This window comes from Nicotiana tabacum, chromosome 18 (genome assembly GCF_000715075.1).
Source record: "Nicotiana tabacum cultivar K326 chromosome 18, ASM71507v2, whole genome shotgun sequence".
In the NCBI taxonomy this organism is placed as follows: Eukaryota; Viridiplantae; Streptophyta; class Magnoliopsida; order Solanales; family Solanaceae; genus Nicotiana; species Nicotiana tabacum.
This window is the reverse complement of record NC_134097.1, coordinates 108,982,607-108,995,562: the sequence shown is the minus strand read 5'-3', so window position 1 is coordinate 108,995,562 and position 12,956 is coordinate 108,982,607. Positions and strand designations below refer to the sequence as shown.

The 12,956-nt window shown below is 35.9% G+C and overlaps 1 protein-coding gene across 2 annotated transcripts; it reads right to left on the bottom strand.

Annotated features, from left to right (window-relative positions):
• Positions 1–4,935: 4,935 nt before the first annotated feature.
• On the bottom strand, positions 4,936–12,720 carry LOC107778765 (uncharacterized). 2 transcript variants are annotated; one of them, XM_075237142.1, is made up of 4 exons: positions 12,476–12,720; positions 11,262–12,108; positions 7,743–8,041; positions 4,936–6,245 (listed from the first exon to the last, which is right to left on the bottom strand). In XM_075237142.1, exons 2-4 carry the CDS (start codon positions 11,379–11,381, stop codon positions 5,312–5,314), a joined length of 1,353 nt encoding a protein of 450 aa, XP_075093243.1. In that variant the 5' UTR covers positions 11,382–12,108; positions 12,476–12,720; the 3' UTR covers positions 4,936–5,311. The 2 variants fall into 2 exon arrangements, with proteins under 2 accessions (XP_075093243.1, XP_016454552.2); XM_016599066.2 differs by lacking the exon at positions 11,262–12,108.
• Between the last annotated feature and the right edge of the window lie 236 nt (positions 12,721–12,956).

The window sequence follows — 12,956 nt, the reverse complement described above, 5'->3', positions numbered from 1 at the left end:
ATCTTTTGGTTGCCCTTATTTTTCTAGTCCGAATTGTGTGTATGGAAATTTGACTCCCCTCCTGCAACACATAAGCATACTTTATGAGGAAAGGTAGTATTAAAGTATGACTCAAGTTTCAATACTTAACACTTTTCAACAATTCCTTGACAAGCATTTACTATAGCAAAATGATTCGTACAAGCTTATATTATTCTATGATGTTATATATATATACGGTAAAAATCTTGGCAGGGAGTGCTTCCCCCCAAATGGGGCCCTACGCAGTGCGAATCTGGATATAGTCGGGCTCCAATGCGGGGTACCGGACACTGGGTGAGAAACCAAAAAAAAAAGTATACAGTAAAAATCGATCTCAAAAGATGGATGAATTAGGAAGCAACATGTGTCAATCAACAGTGATGCAACCATATTCACACCGAATACAACGTGTGACCTGATAAGAAGTAATTTAAAATATGACCATTACAGAAACGTTACAAAAGACTCTAACATTCTTTCAGCTTTTATTAGTCTTTATTAGGCTTTATTACCCATTATTATTTTTTATTACCTTCATTGTAACATTAATATTGATGATTAACAGGGCGTAATTAGTAGATCATAAACCCCATAGCTCTAATAAATAGAGGCTTTCTTTCTACTGTAAGATATCAAGAAATATTGATAACAAAAGACTAGTATTCTTTCTCTGAAGCTTTTTTTAAAGGTTGTCTTCTTGATCCTAGTGAGAACATTCTAAAGCACATGCTTGTTTTTTCTTCAATTGTCTTTATTTACTCTGTTTACACTTTGTTATTTTACTTTATCAGATCAATTTAATCCACGTGTGTATACACCATATTACAAATTCAATTGTACTATTTTTTCGATAAATAATTTGGCGCCCACTGTGGGGCTTAGACAATTGTAATATTATTTTTATGTGTTTATCTTTTACTAACATATTTTGAAGTTTTTCTATTGTAAGCATACTACAGTTATGGCACCTAATGACGTCAACTCGATCAATGTTGAAACAAACAACAACAACGAGCCCGTGGACAATCTCCATGATGGAAATCAATAAGATGGTTTAATCAGTGAAACCTGTCGGAAATAAGTCAACTCCTAATCGGGTAAAAAGAAATACTCGATGGGCAAGGAGTCCTACCCCAGATGATATGAATGATGAACTCGTTGTCGTTACTGTTAAAGTTTTGAGAGAGCAGCAAAGGAAGATCATAGATTATCTCTCAAGACAAGATTGAATAATGATTGGACTCCGACAAACATTATCGGTTGCTTCCAATAGTTCAAATGGTGGAGTTCGAGTCCTTCCTGGCGTACCAATAAGTCAAGTGGCACCAAGAATCTGTAACATCGTTACCGCGGGGAGTTCAAAACAAACAACAATCAAGCAGGTGGTGCTTATAGTGGATCTGAAAATGTTGCAAACGATTCTTTCAAACCTGAACCCAAGAGGTTTATGAGGGAAATAAATAGTTTAATGGATAAAAATGCTAAAGAATTCCATGCTCGGATAGATCAGATTCCGGAAGCACCTTCCGTTCTAAAGGGTTCGAACTCGAAAAAGTATTTTCAATTATTGTTTAAACCGAGCGGCTCCGGAGTTGATTCCAGAGAGATTCAAGATGTCGGATATTCCAAAAGACGATAGGACATTGGATTCACTAGAACACATTATAAACTACACCATAGCTGTGAAGGAAAATGATTTAGCGCTACATGAGATTGAATCAGTTTTGCTAAAGAAATTTGGTGAAACCCTATCAAATGGAGCTTTAACATAGTATTCACTTTTACATGAACACTCAATTGATTCTTTTAAAATTCTTGCATATTCTTTCATTAAAGATCACACTGGAGCGACAAAAGTTCAAGCTGATATTTTCAGAAAGAGTTAGAGTTATTGCGGTAGTTTGTGATCCGGTTCCAAAAGGAAAGAATATTATTCTCGACGGTAGTGGATGAATGGACAGCAGAAACATTTACTAAGGGTCTCAATCCCTTAAGCTCCGATGCCTCAAGGAAGTTAAAGGAAAGTTTGCTGAAATTTCAAGCAATAACTTGGGCGAATATTCATAATAGGCACGAGTCAAAGATTCGTGCCAAAAAAGATCAGGTAATTACATCAAAACATCTTCTACAACTCGAAGTCAAGGTCAAATTAACTTTGATCGGAGGCATTCAAGACACCGCTTTGAACCATACCTATTAGGATCACGAACTGATAGGAGGCAGGAACATTCCAAAAGCGGTAGCCAGAAAATAACTTCGATGAAAGACTATAATGTCTACGAATGTTGGGGATTGTTGCATCAAAGCAACAGTAATTACAATAATAAGTACCGGAAACATCTAAAGATGGCTATGAAATAATCCGTACAGGATACCGGAGATAATATGAACAGGCTCTGAAATAAAGAAAAGTTCTGGAGACTGCCAGAAAAGGGACTGAGGACTGCCAGATCAGCCCTAGAGAGGGGAAAAAAGAAATAGAAGGAATCAGAATCAAGAACCGGTTGGACTAAGTAAATTTCAACCCCGACGTAATTCTCTTGTAATGTATTTTTGATCATTTCCGGTAAATTATTGAATACATAAAGGTGTAATATTTGTATACGGTCAAGGAATGAAATGAAGCAAAACTTGAACCTTCCAAAAATATTCTCGTATATGTTCGAATGAACAAAATTATTTTTAATATTTGCTCATACTTAGAAGCAGAAAAGGATTACAAATCTGAAACAATTGTGCCCGGAGGAACAGGAGACGTCCTCTTCATAAGCACCGTAAACATAAGAGCCCTCTCTTATGAAGCCATCCAATCAAATGACTAAAGGTCGGATGTCTTGTTTTTCGATAGTAACGTTAACTAAAAGCATTAAATTCCTGGATTTTATGAAAACTAGAAGTACAAAATTCCTGGTCATAAACATCCTTGGTCTCTAAGGCTGTAAGGTTATAAAAGTTTTTAGGTGTAATAAAAACCCAAAAGTCAAAACACACAAAAAACTATTTGAGTACAACTAAAAACTCAAGACTCGAAAGTTCCAAGTGGATGCTAAAAAATTCGAGATCAGGTTCCCTGTGATGGTGGTACTTCCTCAGTGCCAGTCAGTCATCGACGAAAGAATAATATGTGATTGTGTGTGTTTCTGAATCCCTAAGTTTTGCACTCTTTTTTCTTTCGCCCCGTTTTTGTTCCGATTGAGTTTTTCCGACAAGGTTTTTAATGAGCCGGTAATGAAGGTGGTAAACTTACACATCCCGGTCACATCACGGTGAATAACCTAAAAGTGGGAGGACTATCTATATACGGTAAAACTGGTCTTAGAAGATAGGTGAACTAGGAAGCAATACGTGTCAATCATCAGTTTCAACCATATTCACATCGCATACAAACCTGTGGCTAGATAAAAACTAATTCAAGATATGACCGTTACAGAATCGTTACAGCAGACCACAAGATTCCTTCAGCTTTATTGGTCTTTATTAAGCTTTATTACCCATTATTATTCTTCACCTTTATTACCTTTCGTCATAACATTAATATTGGTGATTAACCGTGCATAATTGGTAGACCATAAACCACATAGCTCTAGTATAAATAAAGGTTTTCTTTCTATTGTAAGACATCAAGAAATATTGATAACAAAAGACTAGTATTCTTTCTCTGAAGCTTTTTATAAAGGTTGTCTTCTTGATCCCATTGGGAACATTCTAAAGCTCAGGCTTGTTTCTTCTTTAATTGTCTTTATTTACTCTATTTACACTTTGTTATTTTATTTTATTGGATCAATTTAATCCTTGTATCTATAAATCACGGTACAAATTCAACTATACCATTTTTTTGGTAAACAATATATTATTTGGTTATGGTTATCTTAAAAAAGTTATGTCTCCAAGAGAATTAGATGCGTTATAGCATGTACATATCCTCAATAACTATACTGCTTTATTTAATCTCACGATCTTTATAATATGAAAATCCATCATAAATTGACCAGTTTTACGAGTTTTTAATCAAATTATATCCTCGTCCTTTATTTGGACTTCGGACCAGTAACAGGGGCGGACCTAGATGCTTGAATGCCGGATCGTCCGAACCTAGTAACTTTTGCTCAAACAATATATTTATGTTAAAAAATTTATTAAATATGTATAAATATTAAATTTAGAACCCGTTAGTAATATTTAAAATCATCATTCTAAATTCAAAACCCATAAAATTGAAATCATAACTCCGCCTCTAACTGATAATGTGAGCAAGCTCACACAGTCAGAGTTACCATATGTCTAATTAAGGAAAAATGATTATAATGCAATTTTCAAGATTGAAATGTACCGCTATAATTTTATAGCGCTCAAAGAGAATATGTTAGTTTAGAAAATAGTAGGGGATAAAAACAGAATCTTCAATGCCTTGAACACGCAAATTTGAGGACCAAAGAGGAAAAGTAATTAACAACAGGTTGGGCAATGACATTGTAATTAATGATACATATAGGAGATACTAAAGTCTTACACACAGAGTTATTGCTAACTATGTTTTATCATTTCTCATAATTTGACGAGTTTGATAGAGAGTTTAAGATAGAAACTAACTACATATTAGAGTGAATTACTTTAAATGCCCATGTTATACTATTTAGTACTTATCAATACAAGGAAAGCTCGGCACAAATATAATGGTATTTCTGTATAAAGAAAAGTAAACAATTAAAATCCATTTATACTAAAAAGATTTTCTGCACCATCAGAATTGTTTTGAAAACTAATTTGTACTTTGAAAAGCTCTAGTGATGAATGTCAAACTAGCCAGATCTCCGTAATTGTTTGGACCAATCAATGAATTTCACAAAAGATTAACATGGAGGGAGACTGCACAAACTAAGAAAATTCTCAAAGTAAGCAGAAAATAAGATTCAATACAACTAAAGCATGCTTTTATTTATGAACATGGAGTTTTAAGAACATGCTTGTACACCAAAGGACAGAAAGAAGTGAAAGGGGGCATGGGGTTGGGGGGAAGTAACTGTTCGAAATAGTTCTATGCATCTAAAAAGTTTGCTAATACATACACCATATACAACTGAAGCCTTTGGTTCTACTGCTAGGAAGATTGAGACACTAGATATGCAGCTGGAGCCATATCTAGAAGGATGCCATGACGGAACAATCCACTAGAAGATGTTGCAGCGCGAAATCTAACAGTACTAGCAGGGCGAGGAACACATAATGACATTGGAGTTCGTGAAATAATAGGCCCGCGCTGCATGGTAATTCTAGTGAAACTAGTGATAGATTAAGATTTACCATCCTTTTCATAAAATCCAATCATCTGATCTGGGAATAGGTCTTCCAAATCAAAGATGTTGTTGTCCATTATGCTAGCATTAAAACTTGGATATACTCCACTAACACTAGTGTCAGGAATTGGCATTAATGGGTTAGAATCAACAGAAAAACCTGCCTCACGAGCTCCCACAGCGCTCTCAAAACCGTTCTTAGCACCACTGCTAGAAGTTGTACAACCATGGACTCCAATATGATCGGCAATTGATAATGGCAATCTTGCAGTGTTAACGATTGGACCAACTTGAGTGGCTTCAACCAACTCTTTGGTGATTAACTCTTCCATTTCATACCCAACACTATTGCCTGGATGAGTGTACATTCCAGCGCCACCAGCAAAAGATGGTTGCCAGCTAAGTGATGTAGATGACCTAGTGTCAACCCCGCGCCACGCTTCAGAGGTGCCCTGTGTCGGTACAGTGATTAAGTCTTCTACACCTAGCAAAAACTCATCATCCATATTGGGAAGTGAACTATTCAACTCACTAACAACAGCAGTACCAAACGGGAAAGTCTCAGGGTTAACACTGGATGGTCCTCCAATAGCATCGGTCATGCAGTTGGTAACTGGCCTCGGTAAAGGAAACATCCCTATGTCAAAAGCTTCAGTCACATAGTCAGTGATTGGCCATTGTAATTGCCCTCCACAAGGTCCATTCAACTTCTCAGTTTCTTGTCCTTGTGAAGGTTCAGTAGTAACAGTATCCACAGTAGTGATATCATGAATGCTTCTTCTCCTCTTCGCCTTATTATTGTCTTTTAATCGACTGAAGAATTTCTGCGCATGGCTTGCCACCTGTGTTGGTGTTCTGGATACCACACAGTGCCTAGATATACTCCTCCAATCACCTCTTCCATATTTCTCCAACCCCTGGAGAAACAACCTATGAAAGGAAAGAAGATTGAAAGAAGTTACTAGCCTTGGAATTTAATCTCGGAAATAAATTGCAAGACAATATCTGCTTAAACCTAATACACTCACTCAATTACAGACACTTCTTATGCATCTTAGATTTTCTACTCACAGGTCGGTATGATTATACAGACATTTTTAACTTCCATTTATATCCAATGAACGCATCTAATAAATTTGATTTACCTAGTTTGGTGTTATTTCAGCAAACATTTATCATTACTGACGACCCGCAACCTAACCATAAAACTACAATTTACACCAATAATATGGCACTAGTGGATGTTATTTTGATGTTTATTGAATCATCCCACTTATCTAGAAAGAGATGTTTATAGAATCATCTCCTCACTCACACATCATTCCTTGTTGCAATTGTCCCTCTCAATTCAACAGATCCTCTTTTGGCTTCTCAAATTGTTGTAGGCTATATTTCTCTTATCTTCAGTAAAAATTAAATGGAACAGTATTTTCCAACAGAAAAGCAGAGCTCCTCTGAAATCAGTAGAACGCTCGCTGAAGCAAAGTAGGGTCCAATATTTTTTTGTTGTTGCTGTAAGCCCATCCTCACCAAGAAAAGAAAGAGAAATATAAATATTGCATACTAGAAAGTTTTCCCAATACATCAATTTGCCCTAGTTTATTTGACCTAATCATTTATTGCCAGCATCTAACTGGCTCTTCGCATGGTATTCAATAAGGTGCTAAAGAAGAAACTATAAATGGACTAAGCTTGATGGGCTATACCTATATTGTTCACATCACTTTTCGTCAGCAACAAATTTCACAAGTGTTTCCAGCATGAGCTAGATTGAAGCCTTTATAAGTCTGATGTCTATAATAACTTGTCCATATATAGTATATCACGCATCTGTTTGTGAATAACAAATATACTGATGACGCAATGACTTACGTTACAAAATTGATTTCGAGCTGTACTCCACTCTTCTGTGAAAAAGACAAACTTACACAAAAAAAAGCATTGCGTTTTAATTTTTCTTGAGGAAAAAAAAAGGCTAAAAAAAAATTGAAGAAATTACTAGCCAAAGCAGATGAGCTCTCTTCCATATTGTCAGATACCAATTTTTCAGAGTGGCATTTTTTCTTTAAAAATTCACACAAGATCCACTTAAATTCGTGCAAGACATTGCTTAGGACCAACTGTCTATTATACATTTACATATACTACATCCATATATAATTAAAAATGGATTTTAGAGATGATTACATATTAGCACAGTTTTGTCGGCGGCTTTGGTCCAAATTGACGGAATTGTTGTCAACCTCAAAAATAAAGGGAAGAAAAAGCATTTTGTTGCAAAGAACTTCTTAATCCTTACAGTAAGCAATGAAATTTATTCAACCATTAAGAAACACATTATTGTAGAGATTAGATAATCATCAATTTAGCCAGATATTTCAAAGCAAACTAACATGGTAATTACCAAATTTGCAGAAAAAACCTCACCTGTGTTCTTCTGCAGTCCAAGCGACCCCTTTTCGCCGTTCTACCTCTGCTCCAGATAATCTACTTCTGCGGCTGGAACAACCTTGCATTCTCCCGTATCGAGGTAGCGGAACTTTTCCAGCCTCGATATCATTTATATCATCAACAAGTTTTTTATAATGTTGCAAGATTTCTGGAATAGATTTCCGTGGAACTGCTGCAGCAATCTTCATCAATTGATCGCTATCTCCAGCATAAATGGCTAGGGCAGTTTCAAATGCTCTGTCTTCCTCCTTAGTCCAAGAGGAGCTATTGCATGTCTGGTCAGGGTTCATTTTGTTAGATCTACAGTGCTTTCTGATGTGAAAGGGAAAGTTTCTGAAGAGTATTCCCAAAACGGATGACTTCCATATATGACAAAGACCGGCATAAATATTTGTTGCATCTATTTATGATTTTCTGTACCCACTGACACTTGGTTAACAGAAAGAATGGCAGCAAGACTCCTACTTTTTTAATCAGCTATTAATTTTAATTACAGTAATGAGAGCAACTGATAAGGGAACGGGCAGGTGGCACATTAAAACAGAATGACCACAACGACAACTTTGTTCCTAGATGTTAAGTTGTACATCAACGTGGAGTAAAACAACTAAAGTTCACTGAAATAAAAGACTTTGATGAGGCTACTGGCTAACTAAGCAGGATTAACACAGTATCATGTGACTATGCGGAATTTTTTTTTTACTTTTGTGACTATTGCTCCTGTATTAGCTACTTTATATTTATTTTAAAAGGCTTTCAACCATTTAACGCAAAATTAATCAGTAAATGTCTGATTAATGAACTCACTCTGGGAAGGTAAAATAGAATACGGACAGAGATTTGTATGATTGAAGCAAAACAATAAGAGTTTGACCAGATATTTCTATATTTGAAATAGAACCTACAGATCTCTACCGCATCAGGTCTAAAAAGAGTATATAATTAAGAGATCATCATTTTTTTTAACTATTAGGAAGAAGGTTTCATTATGAGATATAACGACAACAAATTGTGTTCAAGCTGAAGTACAACTACATCAATGAAGCATATCTTTCTATTCTTGTTAGAGACCAATCAAGAAGATATCTGAAAGAGATCTATTGCTTTACAGATAGAGGATGTAAATTCTCCGAAATGGAGTACCCATACTTGCTGCTATAGCTCAGATTATATAGTTAAAAAAAAATTAGAAGACATATATTTATAACAAGTTTGCACCCATTGACACAAAGGAGCAGCTGGTGGTACTTCACACCCACTAACTTAACTCTTGAATGTGCATTTGTCTTGCACCACATAAAGCAAAAGAAAGCCCAGTTGAACATATGGTATATCAAATGATTCGACTTTGAAATGTTTTAGCGTGAATTTCAAACCAAATGCAACCAGACCATAAAGCACCAGTCTAGAGAATCTTGCTATCTTTGCCAGAACAAAGTTACCATTTAACAGATAAAATACTTAAAATTTTGGTTCTTCGGAGAGACAATTATTTTCAAGTAATTCAAAAGATTTCAAAGTGAATAACTTCCACATAGTATCTTGTGGAAGGACCATGTTGCAAAAAATACCAAAATGGGCATTCATCAAATGGCTATCACATAATGGACAAATTAGAAGCTAACAACTTATAAATGCCTCTCAATTGTAAACAAATCACTGATGACAACCTTAATATGATAAAATGCTGAAAATTTATTCGACTCCCAAGGATCCTTGACCCTCCAAATAAAAAGTACGAAAAGGATAAATTTAGAGGTCCAGAGTAAGTCCTTAGCAGTTAGAATAGCTCATGCTATCAACAGAAACCAAAAGGCTAATTTGTTATGAAGCTGAGAAAACATTAAACTCAGGGGGTCTAAGGTTTCATTCCCGAATTTTCCTTCTCAAGAGTTCAATTACCGAACATGATACTCAGGCAGGAGCAATAGTCCAATGCTTGATACTACAACTAAGGATATACATTAATACAACTCCCAACAGCCATATGCCATTAAATATATAATGTTTGATATACGGTTATGCTTTAAAACTTTATGGCGACTAAATCATAAGGATATCATGATGTCTAACATATGGAAAAGGAAAAGAATCCTAACCACTTTAAATAGAGGAACATTGAATCAGTAATTAATTCCTCGATCAAAATTGGCAGATAATTCTTTTTTCTTGTTTTGGTTTTCCCGTTGAAGTATAGATGTTTCAGGACTCTAAAAATACTAGCACACTTAGCAGAAAAGCATTAATCACAAAGTACAGTCAATCATAATTCTGTAGCCTTATCCCATACTCTAATTTAGCTTCCGAATGGATTAACTTCAGTATCAAACCTTAGTCACTAGAGACTTAAAGAAGGGACAAAAGCATATATTTATTAAAGAAATTTATCCAAATATACCTGATGATAGTTTAGGTGCTTAAAAGCTGCCCCCCCCCCCCCAACACACACACTAGGATTTTTCAACTGGATTGGACTTGTCAAGTTTCCATCTCTGTCTCTCTCTCGTGATTAGAACTTCTAAAGTTTGTTTGATTTTTTCACTAACATAAAAAGTTTGTTTGATTTAATGGGAAAATTTTCTAGTATACAATATTTGTATTTCTCTTCTTTTCTTGGTGAGGATGGGCTTACAACAACAACAAAAAAAAAATCTTTGGACCATACTTCGCTTCAGCGAGCGTTCTATTGATTTCAGAGAAACTCTGCTTTTCTGTTGGAAAATACTGTTCCATTTAATTTTTTCCGAAGATAAGAGAAATAAAGCCTACAACAATTTGAGAAGCCAAAAGAGGAACTGTTGTTGAATTGAGAGGGACAATTGCGACAAGGAATGATGTGGTGCTTGAGGAGATGATTCTATAAACATCTCTTTGTGATAAGTGGGATGATCCAATAAAAATCAAAATAACATATTATTAGCGTAAATTGTAGTTTCCCGGTTAGGTTGCAGGTCGTCAGTAGAGATAAATGTTTGCTGAAATAACACCAAACTTGGTAATTCAAATTTATTAGATGTGTTCATTGGATATAAATGGAAGTTAAAAATGTATGTATAACCAGTAGAAAGTCTAAGATGCATAAAAAGTGTCCGTTAATTGAGCGAGTGTATTAGGTTTAAGCAGATATTGTCTTGCAATTTACTTCCAGAATTAAATTCCAAGGCTAGTAACTTCTTTCAATCTTATTTCCTGTCATAGGTTGTTTCTCGAGGGGTTGGAGAATATGGAAGAGGTGATTGGAGAAGTATAACTAGGCACTATGGGGTATCCAGAACACCAACACAAGTGGCAAGCCATGCGCAGAAGTTCTTCAGTCGATTAAAATACAATAATAAGGCGAAGAGGAGAAGAAGCATTCATGATATCACTAGTGTTGATGCTGGTACTACTGAACCTTCACAAGGACAAAAAAATGAGAAGTTGAATGGACCTTGTGGAGGACAATTACAATGGCCAATCACTATGTGACTGAAGCTTTTGAGACAGGGATGTTACCTTTACTAGGGCGGTTGCCAACTGCATGACTGATGCTATTGAAGGACCACCCGGTATTAACCCTGAGAATTTCCCGTTTGGTATTGTTGTTGTTAGTGAGTTGAATAGTACACTTCCCATTGTGGATGATGAGTTCCTGCTAGGTGTAGAAGACCTAATCACTGTATCGGCAGGCGGCAGAGAGCACCTCTGAAGCGTGGCGCGGGGTTGGCGCTAGGACATCTCCATCACTTAACTGGCAACCATCTTTTGCTGGTGGCGCTGGAATGTACACTCATCCAGGCAATAGTGTTGGGTATGAAATGGAAGAGTTAATCACCAAAGAGTTGGTTGAAGCCACTCAAGTTGGTCCAATCGTTAACACTGCAAGATTGCCATTATCAATTGCCGATCATATTGGAGTCCATGGTTGTACAACTTCTAGCAGTGGTGCTAAGAACGGTTTTGAGAGCGCTGTGGGAGCTCGTGAGGCAGGTTTTTCTGTTGATTCTAACCCATTAATGCCAATTCCTGACACTAGTGTTAGTGGAGTATATCCAAGTTTTAATGCTAGCATAAAGGACGACAACATTTTGATTTGGAAGACCGATTCCTAGATCAGATGATTGGATTTTATGAAAAGGATGGTAAATCTTACTCTATCACTGGTTTCACTAGAATTACCGTGCAACACAGGCCTATTATTTCACAAACTCCGATGTCATTACGTGTTCCTCGCCCAGCTGGTACAGTTGGATTTTGCACTGCAACATCTTCTAGTAGATTGTTCTATCATGGCATCCTTCTAGATATGGCTCCAGTTGTATATCTAGTGTCTCATTCTTTCTTGCAGCAGAACCAATAGTTTCTGTTGTATATGGTGTATGTATTAGCAAAATTTTTAGATGCATAGAACTATTTAGAACAGTTACCTTCCCCCAACCCCCATGGCCCCTTTCACTTCCTTCTTTGGTGTACAAGCATGTTCTTGAACTCCATGTTCATTAAAAAAAAGCATGCATATAGTTGAATCTTATTTTCTGCTTACTTTGAAAATTTTCTTAGTTTGTGCAGTCTCCGTTCCCTATTTTGTTTCTTGTTCAAGTTAATTTTTAGTGAAATTCATTGAAAAGATAATGACCCCAAATTCTAGTTAGACAAAAATTCTCAAACCACATAGAGATCAAATCAAAATGCCAAAGGTTCAGAGTACAAATAAAGCAGAGTAAAGTAACCTTCATAGCAACACAGAATAGAAGGCCTTTTGTTGATATTTTTTGTAGAACTGAGTAGTGGGAAAAGGCAATTTCATCTTCCATTTAGGTTTCTCAAGCTGTGAACAGAGGATGCAGCTCAATTGGGTTTGGAGCGACGCTTTTCGACTTCTGGCCAATGGTTTTGGAAAACTCTAGTGTAAATTGTGGGACGGCAGTGATGTTGAGGATGAATTGTCGAATTCAACATTCATCGCGTGGAGATTGTGAACAATTAATTACTTCCTTTTTAATTTAAGTGTTTTATTTTCCTTTTAAATCCATTTTAAAATATAAATAAAATGCTTCTTTCTAAATTCTAATATTTTACACGACTTTTTAAAGGTACAAAATTTATTTTCTTAAACTTTATACCTAATTAAACTAAAACACTTACGTTAAAGAGAGCAAAATCCCTTCCCTCTCGATGGAAAGGAATTCGTAGAGATTCAAACAAAGTAAA

Excerpts from the sequence above, each read along its gene's own strand:
- LOC107778765 (XM_075237142.1), bottom strand. The coding sequence starts at position 11,381 with ATGGGAAGTGTACTATTCAACTCACTAACAACAACAATACCAAACGGG. Across the intron at positions 8,042-11,261 it reads TGGCAACCGCCCTAGTAAAG|ACATGCAATAGCTCCTCTTG; the intron begins GTAACATCCCTG and ends AACCCTGACCAG. Across the intron at positions 6,246-7,742 it reads TGGACTGCAGAAGAACACAG|GTTGTTTCTCCAGGGGTTGG; the intron begins GTGAGGTTTTTT and ends TTCCTTTCATAG.